The sequence below is a fragment of the Oncorhynchus mykiss genome, chromosome 7 (assembly GCF_057628025.1).
Source record: "Oncorhynchus mykiss isolate SJ-2025 chromosome 7, ASM5762802v1, whole genome shotgun sequence".
Taxonomy (NCBI): Eukaryota; Metazoa; Chordata; class Actinopteri; order Salmoniformes; family Salmonidae; genus Oncorhynchus; species Oncorhynchus mykiss.
The window spans coordinates 77,303,985-77,322,500 of NC_143028.1; the positions used below are offsets into that span (position 1 = coordinate 77,303,985).

At 47.5% G+C, this 18,516-nt stretch overlaps 1 protein-coding gene across 10 annotated transcripts in view; it reads right to left on the bottom strand.

The window, feature by feature from the left end:
• pcbp4 (poly(rC) binding protein 4) overlaps positions 1 to 18,516 on the bottom strand; it is a 166,615-nt gene that overhangs the window by 16,079 nt on the left and 132,020 nt on the right. For 4 of the 10 annotated variants that reach the window (XM_090242033.1, XM_036984233.2, XM_090242038.1 and 1 more), the window contains exons 9-12: positions 15,464 to 15,535; positions 12,398 to 12,439; positions 9,526 to 9,610; positions 202 to 254 (exon numbers count right to left, since the gene is read on the bottom strand). In XM_090242033.1, the coding sequence (XP_090098159.1) occupies positions 202 to 254; positions 9,526 to 9,610; positions 12,398 to 12,439; positions 15,464 to 15,535 (252 nt within the window). Of the gene's footprint in view, positions 1 to 201; positions 255 to 9,525; positions 9,611 to 11,323; positions 11,366 to 12,397; positions 12,440 to 15,463; positions 15,536 to 18,516 lie in introns of all 10 variants that reach the window. The other 6 variants (XM_090242034.1, XM_036984234.2, XM_090242036.1 and 3 more) reach the window with 2 other exon arrangements.

The following is an 18,516-nucleotide window of genomic DNA, read 5'->3' on the forward strand; positions in this document are numbered from 1 at the left end:
CTTACGTCATTTGGAATGTGCAGCACCTGTGACGTGGTCTGTGTGTGTGTGTGCGTGGGCGTGTGCGCACGTGTGTGCATGCGTGTGTGTGTGTGTGTGTGTGTGTGTGTGTGTGTGCGCGCGCGTGCTTGCGTGTGTGTGTGCGTGTGTGTGTGCGTGTGTGTGTGTGCGTGCGTGCGTGTGTGTGCTACTGTTTCTTACATCATTTGGAATGAGTAGCTCCTGTGATGTGGTCTGTGAATTGGAGTCCATTCCTGATGGGAGATAAGAGAGGTAACTAAACCCTAGGGAAATCACACAGTCAATTAAAACATGGAAAAATCACCACAGTAAAAATAACACATTTTCCAGTTAAAAGTTATATAATGGGGAAACATATTCAGTGTGGAAGTGTGAAGAGCTGCTTTTCAACTCATATCATCTGCGTGCCTCAAGACCGCCTTGGCATTGCTTGGGGAGTTAACGCAAGTCTTTACAGATGCTGTATCTTAATCTGACCCAGTTTTTCACAGCAGGAAAATTATCCTCCAGCAACAGGAAATGTGAATCTTTATGTAGATTATAATTAATGCACTATTTTTATAGGGGTAGATTCGTTAAACCATGACAACAATACAAGTTTTCATTTCCTGCTGTACAGAAAAATGTATCATCCTGCTGTTGCATGGAATTCCATGCAACAACAGGATGATCAAATTATGATATGGCATCTCCAAGCAAGTCTTTATGCTTCTATTTCTGCTCTGTTTCTACTCCACTGTTTCTCGTCCTCCTCTCCTGTTCACAGCAGGGATGGGATATGTAGCTTTGCTTTCTAAACAGACTGTGTTTTTTAATAGACTGTAACACTGCCTTGACTGATGAGCTTTTACCTGTAATATAATACAACCGCCCATTCACCCTCTCCTCGCTGCTCCTCTCACTCTCTCTCTCTCTCTCTCTCTCTCTCTCACTCTCTCTCTCTCTCTCTCTCTCTCTCTCACTCTGTCTCTCTCGCTCCACTTCTCTCTCTCTTCTCCTCTCTCTCTCCTCTCTTCTCTCTCTCTCTTCTCCACTCTCCTCTCGTCTCGTCTCTCTCACTCTCTTTCCTCTCTTCTCTCTCTCTCTCTCTCCTCTCGTCTCATCTCATCTCATCTCATCTCATCTCATCTCATCTCATCTCATCTCATCTCATCTCATCTCATCTCATCTCATCTCATCTCATCTCATCTCATCTCATCTCTCCTCTCCTCTCCTCTCCTCTCCTCTCCTCTCCTCTCGTCTCCTCTCGTCTCCTCTCGTCTCCTCTCTCTCCTCTAATCTCCTCGCTCTCTCTCATTCTATCTAAATCACTGCTTTAGCTACAGACAGTGGAAGCCTTTATTGCGTTGCTGTTATGCATTTTGAAGCTTATGAAGAAATGCTTTTATTCATTTTAAAGCTTGTAAAGAAACACCATTATGCATTTCAAGTGTGTAAATAAACAACAAAAACATAATCTCTCTACATTGAAGTACATGTTTAGCCTTCTATTGACGCTCTACACAACACGCTTCTCATTATCAATATATCCTTCTACAGTGCTGACTGACTGATTCCGTCATGAATCATCAATACACATTTATTATGATGAGGCACGTCGGCCTGGAGAAGATCTGAAGAAGAACAGGGAAGGAGGAAATAATACTTCCTCATCTATTGACAAAAGAAAACTCCTCTTTGGTTCCCTTTGAAATGTGTAATGGACTGTTAAAGCCTCCTGCTGCTGTGTATGGCATCTTAAATGGCACGCTATTCTCTGTGTATGGTAACCTATTCCCTGTGTATGGTACCCTATTCCCTATGTATGGTACCCTATTCCCTATGTATGGTACCCTATTCCCTGTGTATGGTACCCTATTCCCTATGTATGGTACCCTATTCCCTGTGTATGGTACCCTATTCCCTGTGTATGGTACCCTATTCCCTGTGTATGGTACCCTATTCCCTGTGTATGGTACCCTATTCCCTGTGTATGGTACCCTATTCCCTGTGTATGGTACCCTATTCTCTGTGTATGGTACCCTATTCTCTGTGTATGGTAACCTATTCCCTGTGTATGGTACCCTATTCCCTATGTATGGTACCCTATTCCCTATGTATGGTACCCTATTCCCTGTGTATGGTACCCTATTCCCTATGTATGGTACCCTATTCCCTATGTATGGTACCCTATTCCCTGTGTATGGTACCCTATTCCCTGTGTATGGTACCCTATTCCCTATGTATGGTACCCTATTCCCTGTGTATGACACCCTATTCCCTGTGTATGACACCCTATTCCCTGTGTATGGTACCCTATTCCCTATGTATGGCACCCTATTCCCTGTGTATGACACCCTATTCCCTGTGTATGACACCCTATTCCCTATGTATGGTACCCTATTCCCTGTGTATGGTACCCTATTCCCTGTGTATGGTACCCTATTCCCTGTGTATGGTACCCTATTCCCTGTGTATGGTAACCTATTCTCTGTGTATGGTACCCTATTCCCTGTGTATGGTAACCTATTCCCTGTGTATGGTACCCTATTCCCAGTGTATGGTAACCTATTCCCTGTGTATGGTACCCTATTTCCTGTGTATGGTACCCTATTCCCTGTGTATGGTAACCTATTCTCTGTGTATGGTACCCTATTCCCTGTGTATGGCACCCTATTCCCTGAGTATGGCACCCTATTCCCTGAGTATGGCACCCTATTCCCTGTGTATGGCACCCTATTTCCTGTGTATGGCACCCTATTCCCTGTGTATGGTACCCTATTCCCTATGTATGGTACCCTATTCCCTATGTATGGTACCCTATTCCCTATGTATGGTACCCTATTCCCTGTGTATGGTACCCTATTCCCTATGTATGGTACCCTATTCCCTATGTATGGCACCCTATTCCCTGTGTATGGCACCCTATTCCCTGAGTATGGCACCCTATTCCCTGTCTATAGTACCCTATTCCCTGTGTATGGTACCCTATTCCCAGTGTATGGTAACCTATTCCCTGTTTATGGCACCCTATTCCCTGTGTATGGTACCCTATTCCCGGTGTATGGTACCCTATTCCCTGTGTATGGTACCCTATTCCCTGTTTATGGCACCCTATTCTCTGTGTATGGTACCCTATTCTCTGTGTATGGTACCCTATTCCCTGTGTATGGCACCCTATTCCCTGTGTATGGTACCCTATTCCCTGTGTATGGTACCCTATTCCCTGTGTATGGTACCCTATTCCCTGTGTATGGTACCCTATTCCCTGTGTATGGTACCCTATTCCCTGTTTATGGCATCCTATTCTCTGTGTATGGTACCCTATTCCCTGTGTATGGTACCCTATTCCCTGTGTATGGTACCCTATTCCCTGTTTATGGCATCCTATTCTCTGTGTATGGTACCCTATTCCCTTTGTATGGCACCCTATTCCATACGTACAGTATGGTACCCTATTCCCTATGTATGGCACCCTATTCCCTACGTACAGTACGGTACCCTATTCCCTATGTATGGCACCTTATTCCCTGTGTATGGCACCCTATTCCCTATGTTTGGCACCCTATTTCTTACGTACAGTATGGTACCCTATTCCCTATGTATGGTACCCTATTACCTATGTATGTATGGCACCCTATTCCCTGTGTTTGGCACCCTATTCCCTATGTATGGCACCCTATTCCCTATGTATGGCACCCTATTCCCTTTGTAAGGCACCCTATTCCCTACGTACAGTATGGTACCCTATTCCCTGTGTATGGCACCCTATTTCCTGTGTATGGTACCCTGTTCCCTATGTATGGCACCCAATTCCCTGTGTAAGGCACCCTATTCCCTATGTATGGCACCCTATTTCATACGTACAGTATGGTACCCTATTCCCTATGCATGGCACCCTATTCCCTGTGTATGGTACCCTATTCCCTGTGTATGGTACCCTATTCCCTATGTATGGCACCCTATTCCCTGTGTATGGTACCCTATTCCCTATGTATGGTACCCTATTCCCTGTGTATGGTACCCTATTCCCTGTGTATGGTACCCTATTCCCTGTGTATGGTACCCTATTCCCTGTGTATGGTACCCTATTCCCTGTGTATGGTACCCTATTCCCTATGTATGGCACCCTATTCCCTGTGTATGGTACCCTATTCCCTGTGTATGGTACCCTATTCCCTATGTATGGCACCCTATTCCCTGTGTATGGTACCCTATTCCCTATGTATGGTACCCTATTCCCTATTCACTACTATTGACCAGAGCCCTAGCACTACGAAGGGTAATACGATGCTTTTTTGGGATGCAGGCGCTGAAATCCTCAGGAGAAGAGAGGAGAGCTTAGTTGGCCCTGTTCCCCATCTGTGTCTATCCCTACCTGGATCAGGTCTAATCTACACTTAACATACGGACCATGGATGGACAGGCCTGGGGCTGACACAGAGGCAGAATGGGAGCAACAAAGACAATATCTTTCCCCTGATTCAGAGGGGCTTTCTGGACACTCAGGGTTCTTTAAAGGGACAGGATTCAGAGGGGCTTTCTGGACACTCAGGGTTCTTTAAAGGGACAGGATTCAGAGGGGCTTTCTGGACACTCACGGTTCTTTAAAGGGACCGGGTTCATGATAAATACAGGTATGCCAGAGTGGAGCCACTGTGGTGTGGAAGAAATCATATTATATGTGGACAACGTATCTATCTGATGGAATAAATCATTAAATGGTTCCATATGCCTCACATCCTATCAGTCTGGGGTCATTTACACTGAATGGGCTAATGAAAGTCACAGCAGCATACCAAGTTTGAGTACATTGAAGAAAAAATAACAGAATATTACTAAAAGTACAATGGAAATAAGCTTGTAGGAAGGACGTTGTAGGAAGGACGTTGTAGGAAGGACGTTGTATGAAGGACACTCGTAGGAAGGACGTTGTAGGAAGGACGTCGTAGGAAGGACGTTGTAGGAAGGACGTTGTAGGAAGGACGTTGTAGGAAGGACGTCGTAGGAAGGACGTTGTAGGAAGGACGTTGTAGGAAGGACGTTGTAGGAAGGACACTCGTAGGAAGGACGTCGTAGGAAGGACGTTGTAGGAAAGACGTTGTAGGAAGGACGTTGTATGAAGGACACTCGTAGGAAGGACGTTGTAGGAAGGACGTCGTAGGAAGGACGTTGTAGGAAGGACGTTGTAGGAAGGACGTTGTAGGAAGGACGTCGTAGGAAGGACGTTGTAGGAAGGACGTTGTAGGAAGGACGTCGTAGGAAGGACGTTGTAGGAAGGACGTTGTAGGAAGGACGTCGTAGGAAGGACGTTGTAGGAAGGACGTTGTAGGAAGGACGTTGTAGGAAGGACACTCGTAGGAAGGACGTCGTAGGAAGGACGTTGTAGGAAAGACGTTGTAGGAAGGACGTTGTATGAAGGACACTCGTAGGAAGGACGTTGTAGGAAGGACGTCGTAGGAAGGACGTCGTAGGAAGGACGTTGTAGGAAGGACGTTGTAGGAAGGACGTCGTAGGAAGGACGTTGTAGGAAGGACGTCGTAGGAAGGACGTCGTAGGAAGGACGTCGTAGGAAGGACGTTGTAGGAAGGACGTTGTAGGAAGGACGTCGTAGGAAGGACGTCGTAGGAAGGACACTCGTAGGAAGGACACTCGTAGGAAGGACGTTGTAGGAAGGACGTTGTAGGAAGGACGTTGTAGGAAGGACGTTGTAGGAAGGACACTCGTAGGAAGGACGTTGTAGGAAGGACGTCGTAGGAAGGACGTCGTAGGAAGGACACTCGTAGGAAGGACACTTGTAGGAAGGACGTTGTAGGAAGGACGTTGTAGGAAGGACGTTGTAGGAAGGACGTTGTAGGAAGGACGTTGTAGGATGGTTGTTGTAGGAAGGACGTCGTAGGAAGGACATCGTAGGGTGGTTGTTGTAGGAAGGACGTTGTAGGAAGGACGTCGTAGGAAGGACGTTGTAGGATGGTTGTTGTAGGAAGGACGTTGTAGGAAGGACGTCGTAGGAAGGACGTCGTAGGAAGGACGTCGTAGGGTGGTTGTTGTAGGAAGGACGTTGTAGGAAGGACGTCGTAGGAAGGACGTTGTTGGAAGGACGTCGTAGGAAGGACGTCGTAGGGTGGTTGTTGTAGGAAGGACGTTGTAGGAAGGACGTTGTAGGATGGTTGTTGTAGGAAGGACGTCGTAGGAAGGACGTTGTAGGAAGGACGTTGTAGGAAGGACGTCGTAGGAAGGACGTCGTAGGGTGGTTGTTGTAGGAAGGACGTTGTAGGATGGTTGTTGTAGGAAGGACGTTGTAGGAAGGACGTTGTAGGAAGGACGTTGTAGGAAGGACACTCGTAGGAAGGACGTTGTAGGGTTGTTGTTGTAGGATGGACGTTGTAGGAAGGACGTTGTAGGAAGGACGTTGTAGGATGGTTGTTGTAGGAAGGACGTTGTAGGAAGGACGTTGTAGGAAGGACGTTGTAGGATGGTTGTTGTAGGAAGGACGTTGTAGGAAGGACGTTGTAGGAAGGACGTTGTAGGATGGTTGTTGTAGGAAGGACGTTGTAGGAAGGACGTTGTAGGAAGGACACTCGTAGGAAGGACGTTGTAGGGTTGTTTTTGTAGGATGGACGTTGTAGGAAGGACGTTGTAGGAAGGATGTTGTAGGATGGTTGTTGTAGGAAGGACGTTGTAGGAAGGACGTTGTAGGAAGGACGTTGTAGGATGGTTGTTGTAGGAAGGACGTTGTAGGAAGGACGTTGTAGGAAGGACGTTGTAGGATGGTTGTTGTAGGAAGGACGTTGTAGGAAGGACGTTGTAGGAAGGACGTTGTAGGAAGGACGTTGTAGGATGGTTGTTGTAGGAAGGACGTTGTAGGAAGGACGTTGTAGGAAGGACGTTGTAGGAAGGACGTTGTAGGATGGTTGTTGTAGGAAACGTGGTAGGAAGGACGTTGTAGGAAGGACGTTGTAGGAAGGACACTCGTAGGAAGGACGTTGTAGGAAGGACGTTGTAGGATGGTTGTTGTAGGAAGGACGTTGTAGGAAGGACGTTGTAGGAAGGACGTTGTAGGAAGGTTGTTGTAGGAAGGACGTTGTAGGAAGGACGTCGTAGGAAGGACACTCGTAGGAAGGACGTCGTAGGAAGGACGTTGTAGGAAGGACGTTGTAGGAAGGACGTCGTAGGAAGGACACTCGTAGGAAGGACGTCGTAGGAAGGACGTCGTAGGAAGGACGTTGTAGGAAGGACACTCGTAGGAAGGACGTCGTAGGAAGGACGTTGTAGGAAGGACGTCGTAGGAAGGACGTCGTAGGAAGGACGTTGTAGGAAGGACACTCGTAGGAAGGACGTCGTAGGAAGGACGTTGTAGGATGGTTGTTGTAGGAAGGACGTCGTAGGAAGGACGTTGTAGGAAGGACGTCGTAGGAAGGACGTTGTAGGAAGGACGTTGTAGGAAGGACGTCGTAGGAAGGACGTTGTAGGAAGGACGTTGTAGGAAGGACGTCGTAGGGTGGTTGTTGTAGGAAGGACGTTGTAGGAAGGACGTTGTAGGAAGGTTGTTGTAGGAAGGATGTTGTAGGAAGGACGTTGTAGGAAGGACGTCGTAGGAAGGACGTTGTAGGAAGGACACTCGTAGGAAGGACGTTGTAGGAAGGTTGTTGTAGGAAGGATGTTGTAGGAAGGTTGTTGTAGGAAGGACGTTGTAGGAAGGTTGTTGTAGGAAGGATGTTGTAGGAAGGTTGTTGTAGGAAGGACGTTGTAGGAAGGTTGTTGTAGGAAGGATGTTGTAGGAAGGTTGTTGTAGGAAGGATGTTGTAGGAAGGTTGTTGTAGGAAGGATGTTGTAGGAAGGTTGTTGTAGGAAGGACGTTGTAGGAAGGTTGTTGTAGGAAGGACGTTGTAGGAAGGACGTTGTAGGAAGGATGTTGTAGGAAGGACGTCGTAGGAAGGACGTTGTAGGAAGGTTGTTGTAGGAAGGACACTCGTAGGAAGGACGTTGTAGGAAGGACGTTGTAGGAAGGACGTCGTAGGAAGGACGTTGTAGGAAGGACGTTGTAGGAAGGACGTCGTAGGAAGGACGTTGTAGGAAGGTTGTTGTAGGAAGGACACTCGTAGGAAGGACGTTGTAGGAAGGACGTTGTAGGAAGGACGTCGTAGGAAGGACGTTGTAGGAAGGACGTTGTAGGAAGGACGTCGTAGGGTGGTTGTTGTAGGAAGGACGTTGTAGGAAGGTTGTTGTAGGAAGGATGTTGTAGGAAGGACGTTGTAGGAAGGACGTCGTAGGGTGGTTGTTGTAGGAAGGACACTCGTAGGAAGGACACTCGTAGGAAGGACGTTGTAGGAAGGACGTCGTAGGAAGGACGTTGTAGGAAGGACGTTGTAGTATGGTTGTTGTAGGAAGGACGTTTTAGGAAGGTCGTTGTAGGAAGGTTATTGTAGGAACTCAAACAAAGTAACTTCAAAAGCAAAGTCCGTCAGAACTGTCAGACCGATTACAGTCTGTTCTCCCTCTGTGTGTCACCTTTCCCTGTCTCACACTCTACCGCTCTCCCCCTCTACCTCTCCTCCTCTTCCTCTCTCCCTGTCTCACACTCTACCTCTCTCCTCCTCTCAATGTCCTCCTCTTCCTCTCTCCCTGTATCCCCCTCACCCCCTCTACCTGTCCTCCTATTTCTCTCTCCCCCATTACCTCTCTCCCCCTCAACCTGTCCTCCTCTTCCTCTCTCCTTGTCTCTCCCTCTACCTCTCTCCCCCTCTATCTCTCCTCATCTTCCTCTCAACCTCTCTCCCCCCTCCCCCTCTACCCCTCCACCTCTCCTCCTCTACCTCTCTCCCCCTCTACTTCTCTCTCCCTCTACCTCTCTATATCTCCCCCTCCACCTCTCCTCCTCTTTCTCTCTCCCCCTCTACCTCCCTCCCCTTCTACCTCTCTCCTCCTCTTCCTCTCTCCCTGTTGCCCCCTCTACCTCTCCTCCTCTACCTCTCTCCCCCTCTACCTCTCTGCATCTCCCCCTCCACCTCTCCTCCTCTACCTCTCTCCCCCTCTACCTCTCTCCCTGTTGCCCCCTCTACCTCTCCACCTCTTTCTCTCTCCCCCTCTACCTCCCTCCCCTTCTACCTCTCTCCTCCTCTTCCTCTCTCCCTGTCGCCCCCTCTACCTCTCCTCCTCTACCTCTCTCCCCCTCTACCTCTCTACATCTCCCCCTCCACCTCTCCTCCTCTACCTCTCTCCCCCTCTACCTCTCTCCCCTTCTCCACCTCTACCTCTCTGCCCCTCTATCTCTCCTCCTCTTTCTCTCTCCCTGTCTCCCCCTCTACCTCTCTCCCCCTCTCCCCCTCTACCTCTCCTCCTCTACCTCTCTCCTCCTCTACCTCTCTCCCCCTCTCCCCCTCTACCTCTCCTCCTCTTCCTCTCTCCCTGTCTCACCCTCTGCCTATCAGCACCTCTACCCACTCAGGTCCCAGCAGCTCTCCTTCAGGAAGTAGTCCCTTGAATAGCCACCACCCCCAGGGGTGTACCAGATACAGTACATACCAGGTATGACAGAGTTGGTCTGCTGTTGGTTCATCTGGGCGGCCAGGCCTTGCTGCTGCATAGACAACTGGTGAAGCTTGGCCAACTGAAACACAGGGGGTAGACAGACAGACAGACAGACAGACAGACAGACAGACAGACAGACAGACAGACAGACAGTCAGACAGACAGACAGACAGACAGACAGACAGACAGACAGACAGACAGACAGACATACACACAGACAGACAGACAGACAGACAGACAGACAGACAGACAGACAGACACACACACAGACAGACACACAGACAGACAGACAGACAGAGGATAAGCAGAGAGCGAGAAAGACAGTCAGGTGGAAAGTCAGACAGACAGATAGACAGATAGACAGATAGATAGATTTAGTCAGCCATAAAAGTATTTAGTCAGCCACCAATTGTGCAAGTTCTCCCACTTAAAAATATGAGAGAGGCTTGTAATTTTCATCATAGGTACACTTCAACTATGACAGACAAAATTAGATTTTTTTCCCAGAAAATCACATTGTAGGATTTTTAATAAATTTATTTGCAAATTATGGTGGAAAATAAGTATATGGTCACCTACAAACAAGCAAGATTTCTGGTTCTCACAGACCTGTAACTTCTTCTTTAAGAGGCTCCTCTGTCCACTCTTTACCTGTATTAATGGCACCTGTTTGAACTTGTTATCAGTATAAAAGACACCTGTCCACAACCTCAAACAGTCACACTCCAAACTCCACTATGGCCAAGACCAAAGAGCTGTCAAAGGACACCAGAAACAAAATTGTAGACCTGCACCATGCTGGGAAGACTGAATCTGCAATAGGTAAGCAGCTTGGTTTGAAGAAATCAACTGTGGGATTAATTATTAGGAAATGGAAGACATACAAGACCACTGATAATCTCCCTCGATCTGGGGCTCCATGCAAGATCTCACCCTGTGGGGTCAAAATTATCACAAGAACGGTGAGCAAAAATCCCAGAACCACACGGGGGGACCTAGTGAATGACCTGCAGAGAGCTGGGACCAAAGTAACAAAGCCTACCATCAGCAAGGGCATTGAAGATTAAACGTGGCTGGGTCTTTCAGCATGACAATGATCCCAAACACACCGCCCGGGCAATGAAGGAGTGGCTTCGTAAGAAGCATTCCAAGGTCCTGGAGTGGCCTAGCCAGTCTCCAGATCTCAACCCCATAGAAAATCTTTGGAGGGAGTTGAAAGTCCATGTTGCCCAGCAACAGCCCCAAAACATCATTGCTCTAGAGGAGATCTGCATGGAGGAATGGGCCAAAATACCAGCAACAGTGTGTGAAAATCTTGTGAAGATTTACAGAAAACGTTTGACCTCTGTCATTGCCAACAAAGGGTATAAAACAAAGTATTGAGATAAACTTTTGTTATTGACCAAATACTTATTTTCCACCATCATTTGCAAATCAATTCATTAAAAATCCTACAATGTGATTTTCTGGATTTTGTCTGTCATAGTTGAAGTGTACCTATGATGAAAATTACAGGCCTCTCTCATCTTTTTAAGTGGGAGAACTTGCACAATTGGTGGCTGACTAATACTTTTTTGCCCCACTGTAGATAGATAGGTAGGTAGGTAGGTAGGTGGGTGGGTGGGTGGGTGGGTGGGTGGGTGGGTAGATAGATAGATAGATAGATAGAAAGATAGATAGATAGATAGATAGATAGATAGATAGATAGATAGATAGATAGATAGATAGATAGATAGATATATAGATAGATAGATCGATCGATCACAGGTCACAGTGTGATCAGCATACATACCTCTGAATGTGGAATGCCATATTGGTTCTGTACAGCGTACGTCTGCAAGGTGGGTGGGTGGGTGGGTGGATGGATGGATAGATAGATAGATAGATAGATAGATAGATAGATAGATAGATAGATAGATAGATAGATAGATAGACCCATCCTGTCTCAGCCTCCAGTATTTATGCTGCAGTAGTTTATGTGTCGGGGGGCTAGGGTCAGTTTGTTATATCTGGAGTACTTCTCCTGTCCTATTCTGTGTCCTGTGTGAATCTAAGTGTGCGTTCTCTAATTCTCTCCTTCTCTCTTTCTCTCTCTCGGAGGACCTGAGCCCTAGGACCATGCCCCAGGACTACCTGACATGATGACTCCTTGCTGTCCCCAGTCCACCTGGCCGTGTTGCTGCTCCAGTTTCAACTGTTCTGCCTTATTATTATTCGACCATGCTGGTCATTTATGAACATTTGAACATCTTGGCCATGTTCTGTTATAATCTCCACCCGGCACAGCCAGAAGAGAACTGGCCATCCCACACATGCTCTCTCTAATTCTCTCTTTCTTTCTCTCTCTCGGAGGACCTGAGCCCTAGGACCATGCCCCAGGAATACCTGACATTATGACTCCTTGCTGTCCCCAGTCCACCTGACTGTGCTGCTGCTCCAGTTTCAACTGTTCTGCCTTATTATTATTCAACCATGCTGGTCATTTATGAACATTTGAACATCTTGGCCATGTTCTGTTATAATCTCCACCCGGCACAGCCAGAAGAGGACTGGCCACCCCACATAGCCTGGTTTCTCTCTAGGTTTCTTCCTAGGTTTTGGCCTTTCTAGGGAGTTTTTCCTAGCCACCGAGCTTCTACACCTGCATTGCTTGCTGTTTGGGGTTTTAGGCTGGGTTTCTGTACGGCACTTTGAGATATCAGCTGATGTACGAAGGGCTATATAAATAAATTTGATTTGATTTGATTTTATTTGATAGATAGATAGATAGATAGATAGATAGATAGATAGATAGATAGATAGATAGATAGATAGATAGATAGATAGATAGATAGATCACAGGTCACAGTGTGATCAGCATACATACCTCTGAATGTGGAATGCCATATTGGTTCTGTACGGCGTACGTCTGCAAGGAAGAAAAACCAAAAAAAACAATGAAGTGAAATGTTGAAGTTGTTATTTTACCGGGTAAATGTCATTGAGTTTAAACTAACTGTTCTTCAAGGGAGACATGTTGTAGTTCGTCTGAGACAAGTTTAGGAATAACTGCGATTTTACTCTCAGCATCAAAGACAACGAGTGGTTGGATCAATCGGTAGTGAGACATGCTGCTGAGGGAGAGAAAGACCTGTGTGCGTGTGTTTCTGTGTGTGTGTCTGTGTGTGTGTGTCTGTGTGTGTGTGTGTGTGTGTGTGTGTGTGTATGTGTGTGTGTGTGTGTGTGTGTGTGTGTGTGTGTGTGTGTGTGTGTGTGTGTGTGTGTGTGTGTGTGTGTGTGTTGCTCCCACTGGCCTCCTTATATAAGACTGTTTAGGATTTTAACCCCGTGCACAGCAGAAGCACGAGCAGCTCTAACTCTGTCTGACTCTCTAAATTATCCCTTGTACAGGAACATGAAGGAGGAGGAGAGGCTAGTACAGGAACAGGAGGTGGTTTGCTGTTTAGGCTAGTACAGGAACAGGAGGTGGTTTGCTGTTTAGGCTAGTACAGGAACAGGAAGTGGGTTACTGTTTAGGCTAGTACAGGAACAGGAAGTGGGTTACTGTTTAGGCTAGTACAGGAACAGGAAGTGGGTTACTGTTTAGGCTAGTACAGGAACAGGAAGTGGGTAACTGTTTAGGCTAGTACAGGAACAGGAAGTGGTTTACTGTTTAGGCTAGTACAGGAACAGGAAGTGGTTTACTGTTTAGGCTAGTACAGGAACATGAAGTGGGTTACTGTTTAGGCTAGTACAGGAACAGGAAGTGGTTTACTGTTTAGGCTAGTACAGGAACTGGAAGTGGTTTACTGTTTAGTCTAGTACGGGAACAGGAAGTGGGTTACTGTTTAGGCCCGTACAGGAACAGGAAGTGGGTTACTTTTTAGGCTAGTACAGGAAGGGGTTTACTGTTTAGGCTAGTACAGGAACAGGAAGTGGTTTACTGTTTAGGCTAGTACAGGAACAGGAAGTGGTTTACTGTTTAGGCTAGTACAGGAAGTGGTTTACTGTTTAGGCTAGTACAGGAACAGGAAGTGGTTTACTGTTTAGGCTAGTATGGGAACAGGAAGTGGTTTACTGTTTAGGCTAGCACAGGAACATGAAGTGGGTTACTGTTTAGGCTAGTACAGGAACAGGAAGTGGTTTACTGTTTAGGCTAGTACAGGAACAGGAAGTGGGTTACTGTTTAAGCTCGTACAGGAACAGGAAGTGGGTTATTGTTTAGGCTAATAAGAGCAATAGACTTTATGAGAAAGTTGTGAATCTGTTTAGTTGAACAGTTCTAGTGCAGGACCTCTACTAAAGGTGGGAGGGACACCAGGGACGTTAGACTAGTGTGTGTGTTTCGTCTCAACAGGGATTCCATTTCCCTGCAACATGTACTGCAGTGTGTGTGTTTGTAAGTGCGTGCGTGTGGGGCTCCTTCGTCTAAATTACATTGATTATTTACTTTATTATTTCTCTCTCCTCCCTCCTTCCTCCTTCCTCCTCTCCTCCTCCTTCCTCCTCCTCTCCTCCTTCTGTCTGTACTCTGCTCTGCATGCTCGTAAATAATATATAAAAGCATTAATCGCCTTGCCGAACCACTTAACATGGCGTAATCTCCCTCCACCACCCTCTCCTTTCCCCCGCACTTCTCCTCTCCCCCGTACCTCTCCTCTCCCCTAATCTTTCCCATCTCTTCCTTTCTCTCCTCGCCTCGCCTCGCCTCTCCTCTCCTCTCCTCTCCCAAGCAGAGTCTTCATTAGCGCTAGCTGCTAGGATTATGATAGCCAAACAAGCAACACTGATCTCCACTCCATTCTGAGGATGCTCCCAAAGCTCCAGTCCAGCCTGCAGCTAACACCCATCATATACACAACACTCTGGCTATGGTTAGGGGCTCTCAGTTTCTCTCTATGTCTCTCTCTCTTTCTCTTTCTCTCTCTCTCTGTCTCTCTCTCTCTATCATTCTCTCTATCTCTGGCTCTCTCTCTTTCTCTTTCTCTCTCTCTCTGTCTCTCTCTCTCTATCATTCTCTCTATCATTCTGTCTCTCTATCTCTGTCTCTCTCTCTCCTCTCTCTTTCCCTCTACCCCCCCTTTCCCTCTCCCCTAGCCACTTTCTCCCCACCTCTCTTTTTTTGTCTCTCACTACCTCTCTCTCTGTATCACATGCCTTTCCTGTCCATCCCCACAGTGATGAGGCCAACAGCAGCCAACAGAGGACACTGGTGTTGGAATTACACACAGGGAAGACCTGGCCTTGTTTTACTGTGAAAGACAGGGGGTAGACAGACAGACAGACAGACAGACAGACAGACAGACAGACAGACAGACAGACAGACAGACAGACAGACAGACAGACAGACAGACAGACAGACAGACAGACAGAGACATACAGACAGACAGACAGACAGACAGACAGACAGACTGGATTGGGGGGAGTGGAGCCTGACTTGACAACACATCATCAGCTCCTTCCATGGCTCCGTTTTACTTCCTCTTTCCTCTCCACTTTTGTATCTCTGGTCCCGTATACACCCATACACACCCATGCACACCCGTACACACCCATACACACCCATACACACCCGTACACACCCGTACACACCCGTACACACCCGTACACACCCATACACACCCATACACACCCATACACACCCATGCACACCCGTACACACCCATACACACCCATACACACCTGTAGACACCCATACACACCCATACACACCCGTACACACCCATGCACACCCATACACACCCATACACACCCGTACACACCCATACACACCCATGCACACCCGTACACACACTACAAGGTGTGTAGACTGACTGTCTACCTGGCACAAGGTTTCTAAATGGATTCGATGTATACAATAGTGTAATTACTTCCACGTCCACACTCTGGTAAGTGGTGCTATATTCACAAGTCATCGTCATCGTCACAGCCTCATCCACTAATGCATACTTACTTGTTGTAGATCCAGCCCTCCCTGGGCCAATTGGAAGAGGGGGTGTGACCCGTACTCAGACGCCTCGAACACCTTCAGACACAGACAGACCAGGAGTCAGACTCAGTAAAATAAACCATAAATAAAACAATGCAGAGTAAAGTGACACTATCCATCACGTCATCTACATCAGGGTTAGAATACCACCACTATATCAGGGTTAGACCACCACTACTACATCAGGGTTAGACCACCACCACTACATCAGGGTTAGACCACCACCACTACATCAGGGTTAGACCACCACTACATCAGGGTTAGACCACCACTATATCAGGGTTAGACCACCACTATATCAGGGTTAGACCACCACTATATCAGGGTTAGACCACCACTATATCAGGGTTAGACCACCACTACATCAGGGTTAGACCACCACTACATCAGGGTTAGACCACCACTACATCAGGGTTAGACCACCACTATATCAGGGTTAGACCACCACTATATCAGGGTTAGACCACCACTATATCAGGGTTAGACCACCACTATATCAGGGTTAGACCACCACTACATCAGGGTTAGACCACCACTACATCAGGGTTAGACCACCACTACATCAGGGTTAGACCACCACCACTACATCAGGGATAGACCACCACCACTATATCAGGGTTAGACCACCACTACATCAGGGTTAGACCACCACTACATCAGGGTTAGACCACCACTACATCAGGGTTAGACCACCACTACATCAGGGTTAGACCACCACTACATCAGGGTTAGACCACCACCACTACATCAGGGATAGACCACCACCACTATATCAGGGTTAGACTACCACTACATCAGGGTTAGACCACCACTACATCAGGGTTAGACCACCACTACATCAGGGTTAGACCACCACTACATCAGGGTTAGACCACCACTACATCAGGGTTAGACCACCACTACATCAGGGTTAGACCACCACTACATCAGGGTTAGACCACCACTACATCAGGGTTAGACCACCACTACATCAGGGTTAGACCACCACTACATCAGGGTTAGACCACCACTACATCAGGGTTAGACCACCACCACTACATCAGGGATAGACCACCACCACTATATCAGGGTTAGACCACCACTACATCAGGGTTAGACCACCACTACATCAGGGTTAGACCACCACTACATCAGGGTTAGACCACCACTATATCAGGGTTAGACCACCACTACATCAGGGTTAGACCACCACCACTATATCAGGGTTAGACTACCACCACTACATCAGGGTTAGACCACCACTACATCAGGGTTAGACCACCACCACTACATCAGGGTTAGACCACCACCACTATATCAGGGTTAGACCACCACTACATCAGGGTTAGACCACCACTACATCAGGGTTAGACCACCACTACATCAGGGTTAGACCACCACTACATCAGGGTTAGACCACCACCACTATATCAGGGTTAGACCACCACTACATCAGGGTTAGACCACCACTATATCAGGGTTAGACCACCACTACATCAGGGTTAGACCACCACCACTATATCAGGGTTAGACTACCACCACTACATCAGGGTTAGACCACCACTACATCAGGGTTAGACCACCACCACTATATCAGGGTTAGACCACCACTACATCAGGGTTAGACCACCACTATATCAGGGTTAGACCACCACTACATCAGGGTTAGACCACCACTATATCAGGGTTAGACCACCACTACATCAGGGTTAGACCACCACTATATCAGGGTTAGACCACCACCACTACATCAGGGTTAGACCACCACCACTATATCAGGGTTAGACTACCACCACTACATCAGGGTTAGACCACCACCACTATATCAGGGTTAGACTACCACCACTACATCAGGGTTAGACCACCACCACTATATCAGGGTTAGACCACCACTACACCAGGGTTAGACTACCTCCACTACATCAGGGTTAGACCACCACCACTACATCAGGGTTAGACCACCACCACTACATCAGGGTTAGACCACCACCACTACATCAGGGTTAGACCACCACCACTACATCAGGGTTAGACCACCACTACATCAGGGTTAGACCACCACTACATCAGGGTTAGACCACCACTATATCAGGGTTAGACCACCACCACTATATCAGGGTTAGACCACCACCACTACATCAGGGTTAGACCACCACTACATCAGGGTTAGACCACCACTACATCAGGGTTAGACCACCACTATATCAGGGTTAGACCACCACCACTACATCAGGGTTAGACCACCACTACATCAGGGTTAGACCACCACCACTATATCAGGGTTAGACCACCACTATATCAGGGTTAGACCACCACCACTACATCAGGGTTAGACCACCACTACATCAGGGTTAGACCACCACCACTATATCAGGGTTAGACCACCACTATATCAGGGTTAGACCACCACCACTATATCAGGGTTAGACCACCACTATATCAGGGTTAGACAACCACCACTATATCAGGGTTAGACCACCACCACTACATCAGGGTTAGACCACCACTACATCAGGGTTAGACCACCACCACTATATCAGGGTTAGACCACCACTATATCAGGGTTAGACCACCACCACTATATCAGGGTTAGACCACCACCACTACATCAGGGTTAGACCACCACTACATCAGGGTTAGACCAACACCAATATATCAGGGTTAGACCACCACTACATCAGGGTTAGACCACCACCACTATATCAGGGTTAGACCACCACCACTATATCAGGGTTAGACCACCACCACTATATCAGGGTTAGACCACCACCACTACATCAGGGTTAGACCACCACCACTACATCAGGGTTAGACCACCACCACTACATCAGGGTTAGACCACCACCACTACATCAGGATTAGACCACCACTACATCAGGGTTAGACCACCACTACATCAGGGTTAGACCACCACCACTATATCAGGGTTAGACCACCACCACTATATCAGGGTTAGACCACCACTACATCAGGGTTAGACCACCACTACATCAGGGTTAGACCACCACCACTACATCAGGGTTAGACCACCACCACTA